This window comes from Phascolarctos cinereus, unplaced genomic scaffold (genome assembly GCF_003287225.1).
Source record: "Phascolarctos cinereus isolate Bilbo 61053 unplaced genomic scaffold, phaCin_HiC Scaffold_1;HRSCAF=81, whole genome shotgun sequence".
Classification (NCBI taxonomy): Eukaryota; Metazoa; Chordata; class Mammalia; order Diprotodontia; family Phascolarctidae; genus Phascolarctos; species Phascolarctos cinereus.
Genome location: NW_027555514.1, coordinates 116,150,690 through 116,170,720, shown reverse-complemented (window position 1 = coordinate 116,170,720; position 20,031 = coordinate 116,150,690). Strand labels below are relative to the sequence as shown.

Genomic DNA, 20,031 nt, shown 5'->3' with positions numbered 1-20,031 from the left:
ATAGCCCAGTCACAGCCTCATTTCCTTCCTTCTTTTTTAGAAAAGTACCACCTGCCTGAGGGGAATGCCCCAACTGGGGCAGCTGTGGTCCTCAGAATTCTGCTTATAGCTTACAAGAAAGGAAGCCAATACAACAGGGCTAATGAGGACACCATGGCCCCTTCGGGGGTAACACAAAACAGTTACTCCCCAAGGAAAAGCAAAGTTGAGTTAGCCCAAGCAGTTGGGCAGAACCAAGGGGGTCCCCAGTGGTTCTGGGGACCTTGTTAAGCTGAGTTGTGTTTGGGACATTTGGTTGAAATAGGGAGCATTGAAATAATTGAGATTAATGGAACCCTGGCTCCTGTTAGCAGGATGGGTGGAGAACAAAATTAGTTAAACTGCTGAGCCGTCCCTTACTTACCCCCACCCCTTTCACCATATCTCTTACCTCGGTTCTTTCATACTATTGTATTTCAAAACTTTCAAGGTCTGGTTTAAAGCCACAGAGCATTAAAGATATTAGAGTTAGAGTGCCAGTGACCGGGGTGGAGTGGTAGGAGGAAGGTGGGGTACGGTACCTGGAATGTTAGTTGGGAAAAAGAGAAGAATAATCCTGTCCTGGTAAAATGCTCATGATCATCAGTGCTACTCGGTTCCACTGTGGGCTCATTCAAGGAAGGATTTAGGAAGGGTTTAGAATCTGAGTAGAAAGCTCACTGCTTATTAGTTTATATAAGTCTTCTCGGCTTTCTCTGAAACCGTCCCATTTGTCATCTATTACTGCACAATAATATTCTAATATAATCATATACTAAATGTGTTCATCTACTCCCTAATCAATGGCCACCCTGTTAATTTCTTTGCTATGACCAAAAAAAAAAAGCAGGGGGTGGGGAGTGCTGTTCACTTGTTTTTCAATCACATCTAACTCTTTGTGACATCATTTGGGGATTTCTTGGCAAAGATACTGGAGTGGTTTACCATTTCTTTCTCTAGCTCATTTTACAGATGAGGCAACTGAGGCAGACAGAATTAAGTGACTTGCTAGTCACATTGGGCTAATAAGTAGCAGAAGCCAGATTTGAACTCAGGAAGATGAGTCTTCCTGACCCCATGGCCGGCACTCTATCCACTGCACCACTTTAGCTCAAAGACAGACTGAGAGACAGACTTTTCTTCTTTCTTTCATCTCTGGTCAAGTAATGGTATCATTAGGTTCAAGGGTATGGATGGTACAGTGACTTTTGGGGCATAGTTCCAAATTGCTTTCCAGGGAGGTTAGACCAATTCACAGCTCATCAACAATGCCTTTTTCTCCACAGCCCCCTCCAACAATTGTCATTTTCCTTTTTTGTCATCTTTACCAACCAAATGGGTACAAGGCAGAACCCGAGTTGCTTTAACTTGTTTTTCTCTAATTATTGGTAATTTGGAGAATTTTTCCATATGATTTTCAGTTAATGTCTTAGACTCCCTGTTTATATCCTTCTACCATTTACTTATTGAGAAATGGCTCTTACCTAGTCTTATAAATTTTAATCCATCCCATATATATATATATCTTAGACATGATCTTTCTGCAAAGATTTTTTTCCCAACTGTTTCCTTTCTAATTTTAACTGCATTGGTTTTGTTTATGTAAAAACTTTTTTTTTAATTTTACATAATCAAAATTAGTCCTTTTGTCTTCTGTGATCATCTTTCCCTTGTTTCATTGTGAACACTTAACACAATCAATAGTTAAGAAAGAGTATTTTCTACCTTGTTCCTCTAATTTGCTTATGATGTGACCTTATATATCTAAGCCATGAATCTATTTGGAGATAATCTGTACCTGGTATGATGTGGTGATCTATAGCTCACTTGTGCTATACTACTTTCCCAGCATCTTTTATCAAATAATGACTCTACCCCCGGAGTTGCGGGGGTTTGGTGAACATTGCAATGGATAGCTTCTGTCCATGCTTTTTCATTAAGCCTGTGCAGGCCATGAGCCCTCAAGAATCTTATTTAATCTTTCAGTAATAAACTAGATTTGAAGGGGCTCTCATAATCCATAGTTCTCAGAGGCTCATTATGAATAAATCTTTTCTTACTGTATTTTGATTAGTATTGCAGAAGTACAGAACGTTTCCCATGCTTTTTAGTTTTTCCCACCCTCCTCAGGGGCAACGGATGGCTCCACGTGAGTTTGTTAGGGCCAGGAGAAAAGAACAGGCTATTCCCTACCACCTCCTTCCCAGAATAAAGGGTAGGGAAGGTTTTCGATGATTAGAAGTCATCAAAATCATTGCAAGGACATAGGTCTGTAGGCTCATACAGTGCTCCCATGAGCAGTAACAATGTGGACAGTAAGGGAGTCATCTCTTGGGGAAGAGATCCATCTCCTGCCTAGCAAGTGGATAATACCTCTTCCCCGAGGCTGAGTGTGGGAGGAAGTCAAGAGAGCCCCGAGGTGCTGAATTTTTTTTTTTAATCAATGACTATAACTGTCAGGCTTATCAGATTTGTGCATCACAAGGCTGGGAGGGATAGCAGATATTTGGATGAAGTAGTTGGTACCCCCAGTAGATCTAGGCAGGCTGAAATGATGGGCTGGATCTAATTAGATGGTATTTACTAGGAACAGATGTACAGTCCTACACTTACATTCAAAACCAAATTTACAAGAATGTGGTTCAGACTGTATGTGGGGAAGCAATGTACCATACCAATCAAAAAAGCTTAACATGATCTTATCTTAAGCTGCATCAAAGGACTACATCTATAGAATGGTGTTCATCCCTAGATTCCCCTTGAATGAGCACAGGTCTACCACCTGAGTCTCCAATGGCTTGCCTGAACTGTACCAGATGGTGAGTCATGGTGGAAGAGGGAGGCTGGGATAAAGCAGAAAGGAATTAAGACCACCTGAAATAGAGACTGGCACCCCTAACTGCTGTCCCTGCTTAATAACTTTCACTTGTTTAGAAACCACATAGCTAGAAGACATAGAGGAATAGGCTCAGGGGTGTATTGTACTCTGCTGCCTTCACTTGTACCTGGATAAAAAGGAAATTGCATTCCCATTCCAAACATATTCAGTGCTGGCAAAGACAGCAAAGCCAACTGTGAGTCTGCCCCCCTGTGCTCCCCATGTCGGTGATGGAGCCTGCCTCTCAGTACCTCTGAGTCATCCCTGCTGGCTGCACTAACCAAAGGCAGTTTCTCCTGTGTGTGTCTCCAAGCTAGGTCAGCTGTGGAGAAGAGGCAGCTACAGGGATACTCTCACCCTAGAGAGTTGCCTGGCAAGGCCCATCTCAGCTCGACATGACACTAGTTCCTTTCAAGAGACAGCTTCCTGTCTCAGCAACTCTACAGTTGATTCCCGTGCTGAAGGGCCAGGGAGCCTGAGTGCCTACCTCAAAGCAACTTTTTCCAAGAGAGTCTGGGACAAAGAAGTCCAAGATTCTATGTCAGTGAAAAGCGCACTGAACAAGATCTCTCTTCTGAAAGTATTGGAACAGACCCTTGGATCAGCTATTGGGATCAGGTGCTTGCAAAGGAAGGAATCATATTTGAATTTGCGTGGTTGACAAATTCATTTTTTCCTGAACCCAGGACAAAGTCTTGTCAATCTTATCAACCATTCACTCTGAGACAAGCTATATAATGATCTCCCATGAAGCAAAAAAAAAAGTTCGTTTTCTTCCTATTCCCACTTGGGCCTAAAACTAGACAAGAGCCAGAATTATTTCAGCTATATCTGGGAGACCTCAGCCATGGATAGAAGGAACACCATCTGGAGGCCACCTGACCTGGATGAGAGCAGTTTTTATTCTTCCTCTTGGCCAAAAACAACTTGCCACAGCTAGAGGACCTTTGGGAGCTGCTAAAGCCCATAAGTATGCTCAGCATACTAATAGAGCCCACCAACCTACTTCAGACTAAAGAGACTTCTGAGAGAGATAGGGTCTCCTAAGCCAAACCTGGGATAGAAGGGGTTAAGATTCACTCCTGGCCTCGAGCCTTGGGTTTTCCTAGGAAGATGAACAGTCTGCTTTCCTTATTGTCTGCACCAAAGGAACAGATTGCGTCAGTTTGTAAACTGTGTTACCGCTTGCAAAGGCCTGAAGTCAGCAGGTTTTCATTTCCCGGCAGATGAGGACGCTGCTGATCGGCTTGGCTGCTACAGTTCTGCCTCAGGCAGGACCCAGGAGCCTCCCCATCATCCTACTTCTCATTCTGAACGTGGGGAAAAGGCACTCAACTAAAAAGAGCATCAGTCTTCCTGCAGAGAGACCCCACTTACCTTGGATCCAGAAGCTCAGGCCCCCTCTTAGCACTGTGCCAATCCATGCTTGGCTGCCAGGGATTCCCAGGGTTTGGCTTATGCCAGAGTTTGGATGTCAGAAAAGTAGTTGCATGCAAAGGCAGCTAGCTAGATGCGCTGGATTTCAAGGAGTCAGATGCTTTGACAGTGGTGAGGAATTTGGACAGAGGCACCTCATTGGGAGTCACAATGACTCTGCTGCCCGCTTTCTTATTGGGAATATAGAATATCCCCCCTCTCCCTCCCTGAGCTTTTCTGCCCTGGTCACTTCCCACTTAAGTCTCAAGAAGCATTTCATAGGAGCTCTCTTGCTACCAGGGTTGCTGCATTATCTCCTCAAAGTAGTTAGTTGAAGTGGGATGAACATGGCTATGCTGCTACTCTTTAATGTCATCACTGGCCAGGTTCATGGTTTATCTTATGGCCATATGCTGCAGTCCTCATACAGCGTTAAGTCCAGCAAAAAACACCCAGCTCCTTAGCATGCTCTCTTGAATCGAGGGAGGTCTCTCCAGCCCAGTTCTACTATAGGGTGGCCCCTTTGCATACAAAGGCTGGCAACCTGGAATAGATGCAAGAGCTCACGCTCGCTCGCTCTCTTCTCTCTCTCTCTCTTCTCTCTCTCTCTCTCTCTCTCTCTCTCTCTCTCTCTTGCACTCTCTCTCTCCCCCCATCCCTGCCCTCTTTCCTTATTCCCTTCTGTTTCTCCATGCTTTCTTATTCTGCTGCTTCTCTCCCAGTGGCTCACCAGTGCTCTGATTAAGCATAGGGCCTTTGAGCAAAGCAAACCTCGTTGACTTCTCTCCCACGTATAGCAATTCAGTTCAACAAGCATTTTTTTTCACAACTGCTATTCACAAGGGAGCTACACAAAAAGACTGTATTTTCTGTCTTCAAGGAGCTAACAGTCTAAAGGGGAGATGAAACATAAATAACTAAAACACAGACTAGTACATGGCAAGTACCCAAGAGGGGTGCAAAATACCCATGAGAGTTTTGAGAGAGAAAAGATCCTCTCTAACAGGGTGGATCAGGTAAAATGTAGCATTTGAGATGGATCTTCAAGGATTAGGATTTAAATACACATTCTTTTTGGGGAATGATATAAGCCAAGGCACACAACCTACTTGGGGCATAGAATGATGAAATAGTTGTATGAGGACTGAAAAAGTAGATTGGTACCATGATGTGGAGAGCTTTGAATGCCAGACTAAAGAGTTTAAACTTGGGGGGGGGGGGCATTATGTACTTTTTTTTTCTTCCTACTATGGTTACCCATACACAGCTTCTTATTCATACTATTGCGCATATCACCCACTTACCATTTTGCCCTAGCCCTCATTATTGCTTTTGTTTCCATCTACATCTCTATTCCATCTTGTGTGCCAGATAATAAATAATTCAAATAATAATAGCTAGCATTTATATAGTGCTTTAAGATTTATAAAGTGCTTTACAAGTACCATCTCATTTTATCCTGCACCAGGTGTTACCTTAAGAGTTATTTGAGTCAAGGGCAGAGCCAAATAATAGGCAAAGCTAATTCAGACCCTGCTATTGGTAGGAAATTCCACCTCCCCACATCTGAGACTTGGTTGTCATCTCCAGAATGTTCTTTGAGCCCTTGTATGTCAGCTGTACTAGGAGAGCACTGTGATCTTCACCAGCAGCCCAGGGTAGAACAGCATTCCTTGAAGTTACCCCAGGATGGAGGTGTCCTTTGTGCTCAGTTCTTTCCTTATAACCCTCTTAGGCCCTTAAGAATAATGGAGAATCCCCATCAGCCGTTTTCCAGGGATCCTGGAGCTGTCACTGGGTAATTTCCTGAGATGCCTCAGGCATTCTGCATAGCCCAAATAGCTCCTGCTGCATGAGTGGGAGAGGTTACTCCTGTCTTCCTGGTGGAAGAAGGGAAAGGGGATGGGGTGCAAGGGTGTGCATGCTCTGATGGCTTTCCCATTGGACCATTTCCTGGTGTAGTATATATATAGAGCACAGAGACCTCTGTTCTCTGACCCTTATCCCTACCCTTTTGTAGTTTCCAGATCAATTTGCCTTTAGTATCCGTGACATTCTTACTTTCTAGACTTTTAGTGTGGCTGCTTTCAGTCAGTGGTTATTCTGCAGTCTCATAGGTCACTAGGCAGAGGCTGCAGGAGACCCATTCACAGTATTTATACTTTAGCTGTCTATTGCTGTGCCCTGCCATAGGGTAAGGTAGCTCACCTTTCTGCAGCACTTTACATTTCAGTACCTGTTCCCTAGAGGTTTAGGAATGATTGGCTAAGAAGTGTAGGCCATGTTAGTAGACAGCTTTGCAAAGGAGCAGAGATTTTGGGGATCTTGTTCTCCCCCTGACTGTTTCTTGCTACCAAGATGAAGGACAGAGCCCCTGATGTTGTTCTTTATTTCTTAGAGTAAAAAACTGATTCTATCCATACTTCCTGTAAAGGGAGAAAAGAGTACTAGTCTGAAGGAAATAGATATCCAAAACCTCTGGGAAAAAAAGGGAGTTCATTCATTATATGTGGGGAGGGACATGTGTTGGTGGATGGCTGTGCTTAGAATTTGTTTCTGAGAAGGAAAGTTATAGAGAATGACATTGAGAGCCCTATCAGTATTAGGTCTTATCTAGCTCCAACCAACAAAAGGGTGAGTATCCCTGGGGCCTCTTCCCCTCTGTGAGGCAGGGGTAAGATCAGAGTAAGACAGCCTCACTCAGTGGACATGGAAGTATATGCCATGCCCAGATGCAAGGAACTCTTCCTCAGTAATTAGAAGAAACCCAAATTAACAGCCTGTGCCGTTTGTATTAATTTGGTAAATAAGCCAGAACAATTTCATTAGTGGCACATTAATGTGCTTGGGAGCAGGAGGACGTGTCCTACCGTGAGGCAGTGGAGCCTGCACATTGTTACCTCTAGTAGAGCATTTGGGGTCAGGGTCAAGGGGAGGCCCTGCTCAATGCCTCTGACCCCAGCCCCTTTGCTCTTTCTGTGTGGCTAAGAGGTGAATCCCAACTGCCATAATAGGAGTAGACCCCATGGTATAAAGAGTAATGTGCCCTTGGGGGGCTCATCCTGTTATTCCTTCTTTAATGACTTAGCAGTACAAAATACATTAGGCTCAGACTTGCTGACTCAGTAGATTGAATTGGCTTTCAAAGAGGAGATAGGAAAGGGCAATGGGGATAGAATGGAAAGTTAAGGTTCCCCAAAGAGTTTCTGATTCTGAGAAAGGGAGACCTGAGAAATAGCTAGAAGGTAGATTCCATGGCTTACAAAAGCCTCATTCAAGCTCTTCCCTGCACCAACAGAGAAATGGAACAGAGTGGAGAGAGCTGGTTTGGGTACTGTCTGTCCTGCAGGCAACTGGATTCCAGAGACAACAAGGAGTAGGAGACCAGTCAGATTAGCCAATAGGCAGCCTTAAATAGATATTGACTGCTTACCACGAGTCATTTTACTGAGAGTCAAGAAGAACACAAAAACCTATAATAAGATCCAAGTCCGGGCACCCAGCAAATGTCTGTATGGACTGCCTGTGCTTGGTCAAGTGAGGGGCAAAGGGAGGAAGCACAGTAAGTAAGCCTGGCAGGGCTACGTCTTTTGCTACACCGAATTTAGCTTTCCTTTAGTTCATCTTGACTGCCTGCTTCTAGTCTAACCAGAGACTCACTTGCTGTTTCCCTTGGCGTAAAGCTTCCTGTTTGCCTTCCCATCAGAGTAACTCAGAAGACTCACATCCTTATCCTAGAACAGTATACAGTGTGTATATCTGCTCATCCCAGCCTCTGTACGAATGGAAAGCTATGTTCCCCCAGGGAGATGAGGCAGGGGAAGGAGGTGATGGGGTAGAGCCACCATCTGTCCTATGTGGAAGCTGCTTGCAACCTCTTGGTCATATTAGCCCACATTCATTCTCTCTCTCTCTCTCTCTCTCTCTCTCTCTCTCTCTCTCTCTCTCTCTCTCTCTCTCTCTCTCTCTCTCTCTGTCTCTGTGCCTCCATCCCTCCCCCTTCCCCTCTCACCCCCCCCTTCTCTCCCTCTCCTGGTCTCTCTGCCTCTGTCCACTGTGTATCTCTCTCACACTCTCCCCTGCCTCTCCCCCTGCCCCCTCCTTCTCTTTCCCTCTCATGCATGTGTTGCTCATTCTCAGGCCATCTGGCTACCTATGGGAATCACAGATACCCTTATCTGACACCAGAAAGAGAAACAGCCCTGTCACATGCCATTGTATATGGTTTCTAAAGGAGACCACCATCTCCATAGTTCATTCACCCTGCTCCTCCTGATCCTCCCTGAGCTAATGACAGTCAAGGGGCCGTATATGCTGTGGGCCAGAGTAAGAAGAATGTTCTTTGAAATCCTGGAGCTTGTCCTATTCACCTAATAGGTCCCAGATTTTTCCACAGCTTTCCCTAAAAGACCAAAGAGAGTCTTCAATTCCATTAAACAACGTTTTTGAATCCTACTTCAGCCACTTACTAGATGTGTGACCCAGGACAAATTGGTTAACCTCTTTTAACATCAGTTTTCTTATCTGTAAAATGTCAGTGTTAATTGCACCTATCTCAGCAGGATGAGATCATATAAAATATGTGAAGATCATATAAAATAAGGTATATAAAGTGCCTCGCAAACCTTAAATCGCTATTTAAATGTCAACTACTCTATGCAAAATACTGGGCTGGGTGCAACTGAGGCTGTAAAGATGGCTATGATTTAGTCCCCTCCTGCAGAGAGCTTATAATCTATAAGGAAAGATAAGCCAAGCACACAGATAACAGTACAAGGCAGAATGGTGATATGTGCCATAAGAGAGAGATGAAGTGCTTTAAAGGTTCAGAAAAGGGAGAAATCCTTCCCTTTAGGATATCAAGGAAAGCTTTAAGAAGCAAATAACATTTGATCAGAGGCTTAAAGATTGAATAGCATTTCAGCAGGCTGAGATACAGGTCAAAGGCATTCAAGGGCGGAGAGACAGTTTTGGCAAAGGTGTAGAAGTGGGAAAAAGTGAAAAACATATTCAGGGAAAGTCAGGGAGTCCAGTGTGGCTGGTGGAACAAAGGGTATATGTTAGAAAGTAATGAGAAATAAGGCTAGGAAAAAAGTTTGAGCATGTTGTGGAACACCTTGCTTGCTGAACTAGAAAACATGAATTTTTTTTTTTGGCTAGGCAATGAGGGTTAAGTGACTTGCCCAGGGTCACACAGTTAGTTAAGTGTCAGGTGTCTAAGGGCAGATTTGAACTCAGGTCCTCCTGACTCCAGGACCAGTGCTCTATCCACTGCACCACCTAGCTGCCCCTGAACTTTATTAAGTAAGCCCTTTGTAGACAGTGATGGCTGGAAAGTGGTGTGATAAGAGCCTCAGAACCATGGATCAGGTATCACACCACATCCATGCAGTCTGAATTCTGTCCCAAAAGGGCAACTTCAAAGCTGAGGGGCGAGGAATTGTCCCACATGGCCAAAGGCCGGAAGAAGCCCAGGGAAGCAGGACCACCAGTAGCACCTAATTCTTCCACTGAGCTCAGCTCTGGCTTCCCTTGGGGTCTGTGGTTTGATTGAGAAAACCACAGCAGTAGAAGTGATAATAAAAAAGGGAAATAGGAGTAGCCCATGGGTGACAGCTTTATATCCTCCTGCAGCCCGCTCCATAGCCCAATGCCAGAGCTTTTTCCTTGAGTGGCTGGCTGGGCCCAGGGACTTGTCAGGCACAAGTTAGCATATTGATTACAGGCAGGAAAAGGCTGGTTTAGTGCCATAGTCAGCCCTACCTATTAAGAAAGAACTGGGCTGCTCCGGAAGGCCATTGGTCCTTTCATGAGGCTTGCTGGTTCTGAGAGACACTCTGGGTCTTGCCTCAAAAGAGAATGATATAAATTTGAAATTGGTCACAGGGGACAGAAACTGTCTGGTGGGTTTTTCATTAGATGCAATGGGATTATGACCAGCTTTTTCCCTATACAGCTTTGCCTCTCAGCACCAGTCTTTAACAGTCTAGATCATGGGTTCTTAACCAAAGGATTAGAAAAAATGCTGATCACTGAGACTCCAAATAGAACAGTACATTTCAGGGGGTCCATTAACTTGGAGAGGAAAAAGTGGACCTTTGTTTTCACTAACCTTTCGTTTTCTTTGTAATCCTCTATGTTGTATTTTTATTTAAAGACATTATTCTGTAAAAGAATCTGTAGGCTTCACTAAACTGCCAAAAGGGGTCCGTGATACAAAAGTGGTTAAAAACCCCTGGTCTAGAGCAGTAGTGCCAAAAGTCACTGAAGATACCTATCAATCTTAGCACAGTCCCCCCCCACATGCCTCGGAGCTGCTGATACTGCTGTTTCCAGCCGTAGACCTACACTGAGCCAGGTTCCTGCTGCTGGAGATGGAGCAGTAGTACACAGTTTTCTTGGGAAGGGCCCAAGAAGGAGTCAGAGAGCCCCTCTTCTGCCTGTTACTTCATCAGAATTCCATTTGGAGAGGAGGAAGGGAGGGAAGTGTTATCCACATGGTTGACAAAGCCTAGCAGTGAAAAGATAATCTCCATTTTCCCTGTTTCTCCCATCTCATTCTTCCCCACCAACATCTTGAAATCAAAGCCATTCAAATGGAAAATCTCTTCAATCTTAAACTGAATGTTAGATGGAAAGGTTAAAACCTGCTTTCTGGCATTAAGGAAGGCACCATAAAGAGGCTCATGAGTGTGACTTCCCTATCTCTGATCCTCTGCTGAACCCTGTGCCACCATTTAGGGGCTAATACTTTTATCCCAGGGCAATGTCCCATATTTATCCACCCCATCATTGGCTGGCACTTCCTGGGCAGTAAGGTGGTAGCAGGAGGCACGGGGGAATTCTCCCTGTAAACCTGAGTTGCCACAGCAGCTTCTGATCTGAGTACCTGTTTTTATTGGTTTGGCTGCTTCCTGAGCAGCAATTCTTCTGTTCCCCCGCCCCCTTTATTGCCTCCAATATGGATTCCTCTTGTGAGATAATTGCCAGTAGAAAAGAGAGGAAATGCATATCTAATAGCCATAGTTCTTCTTTTCTCTTATTCCGTGAGGCTTTGTTAGAGCCAGGTAGTCCTAGCATAGTGGGAATGCAGGAAGTGACTGGCTTTCCATTCAGGGTCCTGGCAGGACTCACTTCTCAGTACAGAGCCCCATTTGAGACACTGGAAGTAGGGAGCTGGGCTTGTAGAGTGACCAGCACAGTCCAATTGAGGATAATAATCCTAATTAGTCACCTGTTGTAAGGGGAGTAGAGAATGTATTTGAAGAGGAAGAGGTTAATACTGAACCAAAGAAAGCTGGCATTTCTCAAAGTAAAGAATCAAGAGTGAAAAAGCCTTCGGGTAGGAGCTAGTCAGTCAATAAGCATTTATTAAGCATCTGCCATATACCAGGCACGTTCCTAAGCCCTGATGAGACAAAGAAAGGCAAAAGACAGTCCCTACCCTTAAGGAGCTTACAGTCTAATAGAGGAGCCAAGAGGGAAGGGTCCCCTCACTTCCAGTTATATGGACTTGTACTGTACTCTTGGTTTTGGGCATTATTCACATAATACTAATATTTAAAGGGTTAATCATCACTATGTATAGAATGTGGGGGTGAGTCCGGCTGCTTTCTGGTCAGTGGAATGTGCATTAAAGCTGATTCCTGTTTCATCTACTGCTCTCTCCCCTTGACCCTTAGTAGGCATCAAGGATAGGACTCTTCTCTCTCAGGCAGAGAGTGATCACCTACCTGTGCTACCCTTCCTCTCTGAAAGAGCTTCCCAAAATCCCAGTGGAGGCTGGGTTGCCCCATGACCCAGGCTGCTACCACTGCTGGCTCTGTCCCAGGTACCAGGGAATTCTCAGGTATTTAGACATTCATTTTATTGTTTAATCAAGCTTGAAGCCATTTAAATTAATACAGGTTTTTACACTTGGCAGCAAAGGCTTTTACGGCCCCCTTTAGTGGAGTGAGAAGGGAGGTGAGAGGAGAGTCAAGAGAGAAATACAAGGCAAGCTAGGCTCTTGAATGAGAGAATAATAGCCCTGTAACGATGGGGAATAGTCACTGAGGGGGAGGGGCCTACATTTGAGGCCTTTTCCCTGGATAGAGCATTGGAACTACGACAGTGCTGTTTAGTGTTACTCATTGTATCTCCTTGGGTTCCAAGTGGATGAAGTTATTTCTAGAGTAGGAGAAAGAAGCCAGTGAGTTCATAGGATGCCCCAAGGAGTTATTCAGGCCTGACCTTTAGCCAAACCAACCTTTAGCCTTGCCTGGGCCCATGACCTAGGAAAATGGTCACGTTATTAGGGAGCCTGCCATTGCCCCCACCAAGGTACCATGTCATCTATGAGTGCAATGCATAGGATTGTAAGATTTTTATTTGTAAGAACCCTAAAGATCATCTTGTCCCACTCAGCCATGTCTGTCTTCTCCTCCCTATCCCTGCCTGGCATTCATGGCAACTACTTTAATTACCTTCATTAAAAATTCATTCATTCAGCTCCTCTAGGCAAAGCACTGCCTCCCCAATCCTCAGGGACAGCCTTGCTCCCTAAGGACTCACTTGTCTTTCTACTGCAGAGCTGGAGGTGGGAGCTGAAGAAGGGTGGTAGCCATCACCAACCATGTTCCTCAGCCCTCCTCTCTGCCATCTCAAAGCGCATTAGTATTGGCCATCCTAAGACAAAATCTCTACTGTGTCCAGAAACCTGGAAGTAGCACCCCCTCTGCTTTCCCTGCTTCAGGAGCCCAACGTTGGACCAAGACTGCTTTAGTGATTAAATTTACCCCCTCAAGCCCTAAGTTTGTGGCAGATTGATGGAAAGGTCCTGGTTGGTATAGTAGATATCCTGGCTGGCTGACATTCCAGCTGGGGATCCCCAGGCCACAAGGAGACAAGGAAAGTCTCCAACAGGCTTCCTGTTAAGGGGACACAGGTGGCCTCTGAAGCCTAGAGGCAAGAGAAAGGGGCTTATTGGTGACAGGATTTTGGACTATGACAGCATAGGTCCTAAGATTAAAGAGAAGAGCTCTAAGAATTGCAGAAGGTTAGAAAGATTGGGGGAATGGCTCTAGCCACTGATATTCCCATGCCTCTGAGATATCTTTACCCACTGCTATTTCATAGAGAAGATTCAACCAGATCTCAGTTTATGAAATGCAAGAACCCAAGAAGTATCACAGTGTCTTCTGCGCAGTCAGTAGTTTCCTGCCTTTTGCCATACATCAACCCCAGTGCCCCAAATCCATCCCTCTGCTGACTCAGTCCCGTCTTTTTGTGTCCCCAGGTGGAAGTGGAGGTAGAGAGCATGGATAAGGCTGGGAACTTCATCGGCTGGCTGCACATCGATGGTGTCAACCTGTCAGTCTCACTGGTGGAGCATGCACTTTCCAAGGTTCATTTCACTGCCGAGCGTAGCTCCTACTACAAGTCCTTGCTGTCTGCCGAAGAAGCTGCCAAACAAAAGAAAGAGAAGGTAAGTAGTCATGGGGGGGGGGCGCACTTTAGAGTGTTAGAGTTAAGACGGTTCTACTAAAGGCTACTCTGATGCCTCTGCATTCCATGGAGGGGCCCCTGGCTTTTCAAAGGCCATGCCAGTGGAGCTAAGCTTAGGCAGGTCCTACCCAGCTGCAATGGCATCAGTGGACGGCCATAAGTCTGTTTTCCAAGGGCCAGGCTCATCACCAGGTTGGCTGTATGATGAAGATTTCCCCCCAACAACAGCTTTCACACACCTACTAAATTATAAAGGATTTCTGATTGGCATCAGTTGGGGCAAGTGCCCACAGCTACAGAATCACACGTCTTTGAAGTCAGTAAGCCCTGTGCGGAGATAGGGTTGCCACAAAGGTAACCGTCTGCTTGGGTCAAATGGGGATGGGAATTCTTTGTCTCCTCTTAACCCCTTACCCTTGACATGGAATTGTTCTGTCCCAGGTACTACTATCATTCCTGGTATTGCTCAAGAATATTCATTTAGTCTTAGTAACCATAAGACATCTGTAGTGAGAGACTGGAATAAGGTGGATAATATGAAAACAATTGGGGATGAGCCCCCAAGAGGGAGAAAAAGATGGGAGCACTGCGCTTTTGCCTGGCTCCTGACTTCTCCAGGATTCCTTGGATGGCCAGAGGCACTAATTTGAATCTGCTTCACGTTACCCCGCTGGGAAGCCCATTTTGGAAGCTACCCCCAGAGAGACATAAACCTGTTAGGATGGCAGATTTACAGTACATCAGCCTCTGCAGACGCTGCATGGAGGAGATGGGGGATGGGTCAGGAAGCATTTTGGGGAAACAAATCATTGATTAAGGAACAAAGTGCTTTGGTGGTAGGAGCCAGCCTTCACTGCCCCCACCCACCCTCTCCAAAAGCCTGGCAGTGGTTGACTTACAGCCCAGCACTGATAATGGGGATAAATCAGTCGGCCACCAATTTGTCAGGGTTTCTCTGTGCTTGAGGAGGATTTTGTAGGACAGCTGTGCTGAGCCATAAATTTGTTCCAGGAATAAATGTTTCCTTCCCTATGGGGGTAATCATCTGGTTCTACGTCTCCGATTCCCAGAGCTGGGCCTGCTTACCTAACTAAAGGCAGGGGTTCTCTGCTCTTTTGTCACTTCTCCTGCCCATAACAAAGACTCCTTGCTCAGTCTCTTAGGTCTTTCTACCCTTTACCTTTTCTCCCCCAGATGGAATTGGTTTCTCCCCCTAAAATTTCTCTCTTCTTCCTCCTTCTCCCTGCCTTCCCTCCCAAATCATCCACCCACCCACCCAGAATAAGCCATATACCCAGCTCTTTTGGCATTTGAGGTTAGCAGTAATAGATGGCAGTTCAGAAATCACCCAAGATGGTGGAACAAGCTTCCCCTCAGTCATTTTGGTGGTAGAAGCTAGCCATACACACACACACACACACACACACACACACACACACACACACACTCTCTCTCTCTCTCTCTCTCTCTCTCTCTCTCTCTCTCTCTCTCTCCCTCTCCCTCTCTCTCCTCCCTCTCCCTCTCTCCCTCTCCCCCCCTCTCCCTGAAAGAAGTCTTGCCTTTTTCCCCAAAGCCCAGTTTCCCAAACATGGTCTTTTCCTGGCACCCACCTCCAGCTTCTCCATACATCAAGGGCAGCATTTTCTGCCCTCTACAAAACCCTGTCCTTTCCACTGCATTTTCAAAGCTTCTAAGAGGGAGAACAGAATTGGTTGATATGTGTAGGTGAGCACCACATCAGCAGAGGTTTAAGTCCTCTCTGAGTAGTCACAATCAGTAGTATGAACAGCAAACACCCAAATTCAAAAACTGTCTCTCTTTCTGTTACTCCCACTCAGCCACCTCTTGGCTGCCCATTGTAAATGGGAACAGTTCTCTGGCCCTCTTGAGCCAAGAGTAAGAGAGGCCAGGCCCCCCAGGGTTAGGGCAGAGACAGAAAGCCAATGGGTTGATGAAGGGAGCACATTCTTTGTCAGGTGTTAGAATTGGGTGTCATTATTTACTGTAAAGTAGATTTGGCTGAATGAGCCCAAGTCATCATTTGCTTGTTGCCCTTTGATAAAGCCAGGAAGTCATTATCAATGATTAATTACTTACACAAATTGCACATTTCTATTTTAGCCCAGTTAAAGAGCGGGGCCTCACTCTCTGTGCCAGGGGTTGCCCTCCTCTTGGGCTCTTCTTCAGCCACCCCCTACCCTGAGCAGGCAGCAAAGCCTTTTCAAGGGCCCAGTAGGTGCTAGCGGAAGCTACTAAGCCTGCTACGTGTGGATCTCCATGTAGACCCTGGTGTGGCTTAGCTGGCCTTGCCTATACCAGGGCCATTGTTGTGACTGCAGGGCATGATTGTTGGCCTTGGGGCAGGAAAATTTGGTGAATGTTTAGAACCAAGACCCAGGACCTATTTAAGGCTTAAGCAGGTACTTGCTTTGGCAGCATATACATTAAGATAAGGCTCAAACAAAGTTACCAAGGTACTGTGAATGAAAAGGGATGTCCGTGGCTAGGGAACCAACAGGAAGTGGTAGATTGGGGATATGAGTACATCAGAGCCAAGGAAAGGCAATTGCTAAGAACTCAGGAACTGGGCCTCTTCTCTCCTCTCAGGGACTTTGGGGGAGATGTTAAGAGAAAAGCACAAGACAGGGGCCTGAAGGGGTAATGCGTGTGCTTGTCTGCACACACTCACACCCAGGCACGTGTACATGCATCTATTTGGAGAATCTGACGACTGGATTTTCCATTTAGTAGCTACCCCCTGCTGGGCTAATTCCTCCCTGTCCCTATACAGACTGTTCGGTGAAAGGACAGGGTAGAACCATGCCCTCCCCTTAGTAGGAGGCTGACTAACTGCAAGCCCCATTCTCCTCCCAGGGCCCAGGGTAGACCTGGAAGCCGTGGGGTCAGCGGCAGGCGCCTCTTTCCATTATACTGCCTGTTTCCTATCTCTTCCCACCCATCATGGCCCTAGCTGAAAAAAAAGAGGCTTACGTTGGCCATTGATTTCATTTTATTTATTTTGGCTCCCCTGCTGAGGGCATCAAGGCGTCCTCCACCCTGGCCCCAAGCCAGCCCCTCCCCTGAAGCCCGAGAATAGCAGTATTAAATAGAGTTTAGAAAGGAAAGACTTGAGCCAGCAGATCCCCAGACCAGGCTTCCCACCTCCTGCCAAGTGAGGACAGGGGGGCTCCCTGGGGAGGAAGAGCAGGGGAAGGGAGAGGCAGGATGGAAAAGGAAGCTACTCCTCCCTGACCTGATTTGCCCTTCACACCATCCTCCTGTCCTTGCTGTACAGGTTGAGCTGGTTCTGTACTTAACTGGAGGAGCCAGATCAACAGGTAGTGTTTCAGAGCCAAATTCTCCAATTCAGGGCAGTGTACTGGGGCAAAATGGAGATTCATAGGGCAAAGAAGCTTTGGGGAGGAAGGGAAGGAAAAGGGAAAAGTGTTTTTCCAGCCTGGACTTAACTTGGACCTGTGAGCAAGAGCAGTGCTATGAAAGAGTGTAGACAGGGCCATACAAGCTAAAATCTCAAAGGGAATCTGAGTGGCTGCTGAGTAGACAATGAGCTGGAAAATACAGGTGGGCTTAGGGTCTTCTGTCTAGGGGGGAACCAGCAGTGTGCAAGTCCTGCTGTCTTGAGGTTGGGCAGAGCCCTGCTCCTGTCACTCTGGCCCCCAGGACTTTGGCTCTGGAAGCCTCTCCCAATGAGGAGGTGAGGGGACAATCCCAAGTGCTGCCCCCACACTCCTGCAGGAATCACTGTTGCTCTCTGGAAAGGGGGCCTTGGCTTTCCTCATCACCTTCCAAAGGCCTATTCAGTGACAGTAAAAGGAGTGTCAGCCTTGGGGATTACAAGTGACATGCTTCTTCGTGGTGATCTGAAGTGATGAAGCGAGGGAGCATGTGATGGCAGTGAGGACGTGGTATTAGCAGATGTCTTGTCAATGTCTATCTCCTCACGGCACAAAATCCACAGTGGAGGGGAGTGAATTACTATCACCAGGGCCTCCTTCTGCTCCAGGGGCAAAGTGAGGGGGTGGGGGCATACCTGGAGTTGATCCTGAAGACTATTTCCTACCTAACTTCTTCCCTTAATGAAGTTCCGTAAGCCAGCTTCCCCCTCCAGTCTGCCTATGGCTGTTGGCCTCAAAGACCCCAGACTCCAGGAACAAGGGATTGTCCAGCCACAGGAGGGTACCAGGGGAGCCAGGGAGTGGGCCAGCATGAAGCACAGGCTGCCTTCCAAGAGGTTCTGCAAACCTCCCAGTGTGTGGGCCTCTTATCATAGGAGGATCCCAGAGCTAGAGCCGGAAAGAAGCCTAGAGGCCAGCAAAGCCAACGTCTTCTCCCCTGCTTTACAGGGAAGAAGACTGAGGCTTGAAGAAATTCCATGCTTTGCCCAGGTAGTAAGCAGCAGAGGCAAGATTGGAACTCAGGTCTTTCTGACTCCAAGTCCAGCACTCTTGCCACTATATCATACTGCCTCTCATTAGAGAAAAGACTGAACAAAACATCAGTTAGCAGTGGGTCAGAGGGTCAGCTACAAGTGACCTCTTCCTACTTTTGGTCCATTTTTAATGTAAAGATTCCCTTGTTGAAAGAGGAAACCAATTTGATTTGTTGCTGAGTGTCCAGTAAGAAAAAAGACACACACACACACACACATGCTTTGCCCTTAGATTTCCTCTTTCTCACCTTTAGCCTTTGGCCCACAGGGTCCTGGCGCTCCACTTTTACAGCCCTTGGTTTCACTATCTCCTTAACATGCATTATTGTGACTACCGCTCTCCCTTCCCATCCCCTATTCCTAGGCCAGCTGTGGGACTCTGGATATAGCATTCATCTTAATGCTACAAAATCCCCTTGAACTACCACAGGAGGGATCAAGACAAGGTTGGTCCCCTCTCTCCACTGTCCAGGGATACCAAGATTATTCCCCTTGTGTTAGACAACTTCTTTACTTCCCAGACTGTGACTTCCCTTGTTCTAGATGTCAAGAGCACAGCCTCTAGTAGTCAGCCCACAGCCTCCCACTGTGGCCTAAATGAACAAAGATAACTTCTCTTCTCTCTTTGTATGTGGAGCCTGGTACTGTAACCAGAAGTTCATAGTCAGTTCATTCTGGATTTATCCTTCTTGTGCCCTGGTGTTCCTCTCCCCTACAGATCAGAGAGGAAAGAGACCAGGGAATAGCTGGTAGTGATGCTCCTGTGCTTCTCCCCCCGCCTGAGGTTCTGTCCTGGGATCGGCCCAGGGACATTATGCCTTTTTGATCCAGTGGGCTGTTAGAGAGTGTTGGGCACAGAGGACCCTGGGATCACAGAAGGTAACAGGAAGAAAAGAGTATTAGGGGCCTAATAGGGGGTAAGGTAGGTAGGGGAGTAGGTGAGGCAAAGGAAAGAAAGAAGGAGTCGGGTGAGAGGGACTATACAGGGGTGTTTCGTGGAAGCATTGGCTCACTTAGTCCAGCATTAATGATTTGACTGAGTCAACAAGTAACCCAATTGATCAAGATTAGCAAATTGGTAAATTCTCCAGGTGCCCCAGAAACATGGGAGAATTGTTGGGAATGACTCTCCAAGCAGGCATACTGGGCACATTCAGACTGGAAAGGAGTGTGGGGAAGCTCTCCAATAGATAAAATGTTAGGCCCCAAGAGACTAGCAGACAGGTGCAGCCCTAACACACCAGGGCAGAAGGCATAAGCGAGGGGAGCCAGAAGTTCCCAAAGTCTGGGTGCCTCTAGTCCCAATTGGGGTGGGGGGAGGGGGGCTTCTGCCTTTCCTTGCCTCTTCTGTTGGTGAGGATGGTGAAAGAAGGTCAGAGCTACTTGGGGCAGCAGTCGATAGGCAGAACAGAGCTGTGGTTTGAGAAACTGTCAAGTCTCTTTTGCTGTTCAGCCAAATTTTGGGGAAGGGGATGTTTCCTTTGCATTGACCAAGTCTATGTGAATCTGGCGAGCAGAGCTAATAGGAGCAGAAGAGTATGTGGAGGTACCTTGAGTATTAGGATGTTAGATGATGGGTATGATATGGTGCGGTGGAAATGGGAGTAGGTATAGGAGTTAATAGACTGGAAGTTAATAGATGAGGAGGCAATTAATTGGATGGCAAGACAGAGGAAGAAATAGCAGTGCTTTTAAATGTTCTGATGTTCTACTTTGTTCTCCCATCTTACTATTTCCTTCCTCACATAATCACAGGCAGTGCTAACACCCAATCCAATACTCA

At 46.3% G+C, this 20,031-nt stretch overlaps 1 protein-coding gene across 1 annotated transcript in view; it reads left to right on the top strand.

Annotated features, from left to right (window-relative positions):
* SND1 (staphylococcal nuclease and tudor domain containing 1) overlaps positions 1–20,031 on the top strand; it is a 479,638-nt gene that overhangs the window by 444,263 nt on the left and 15,344 nt on the right. The window contains exon 17 of the mRNA XM_021002412.2: positions 13,590–13,778. Within this exon, the coding sequence (XP_020858071.1) occupies positions 13,590–13,778 (189 nt within the window). The remainder of the gene's footprint in view (positions 1–13,589; positions 13,779–20,031) is intronic.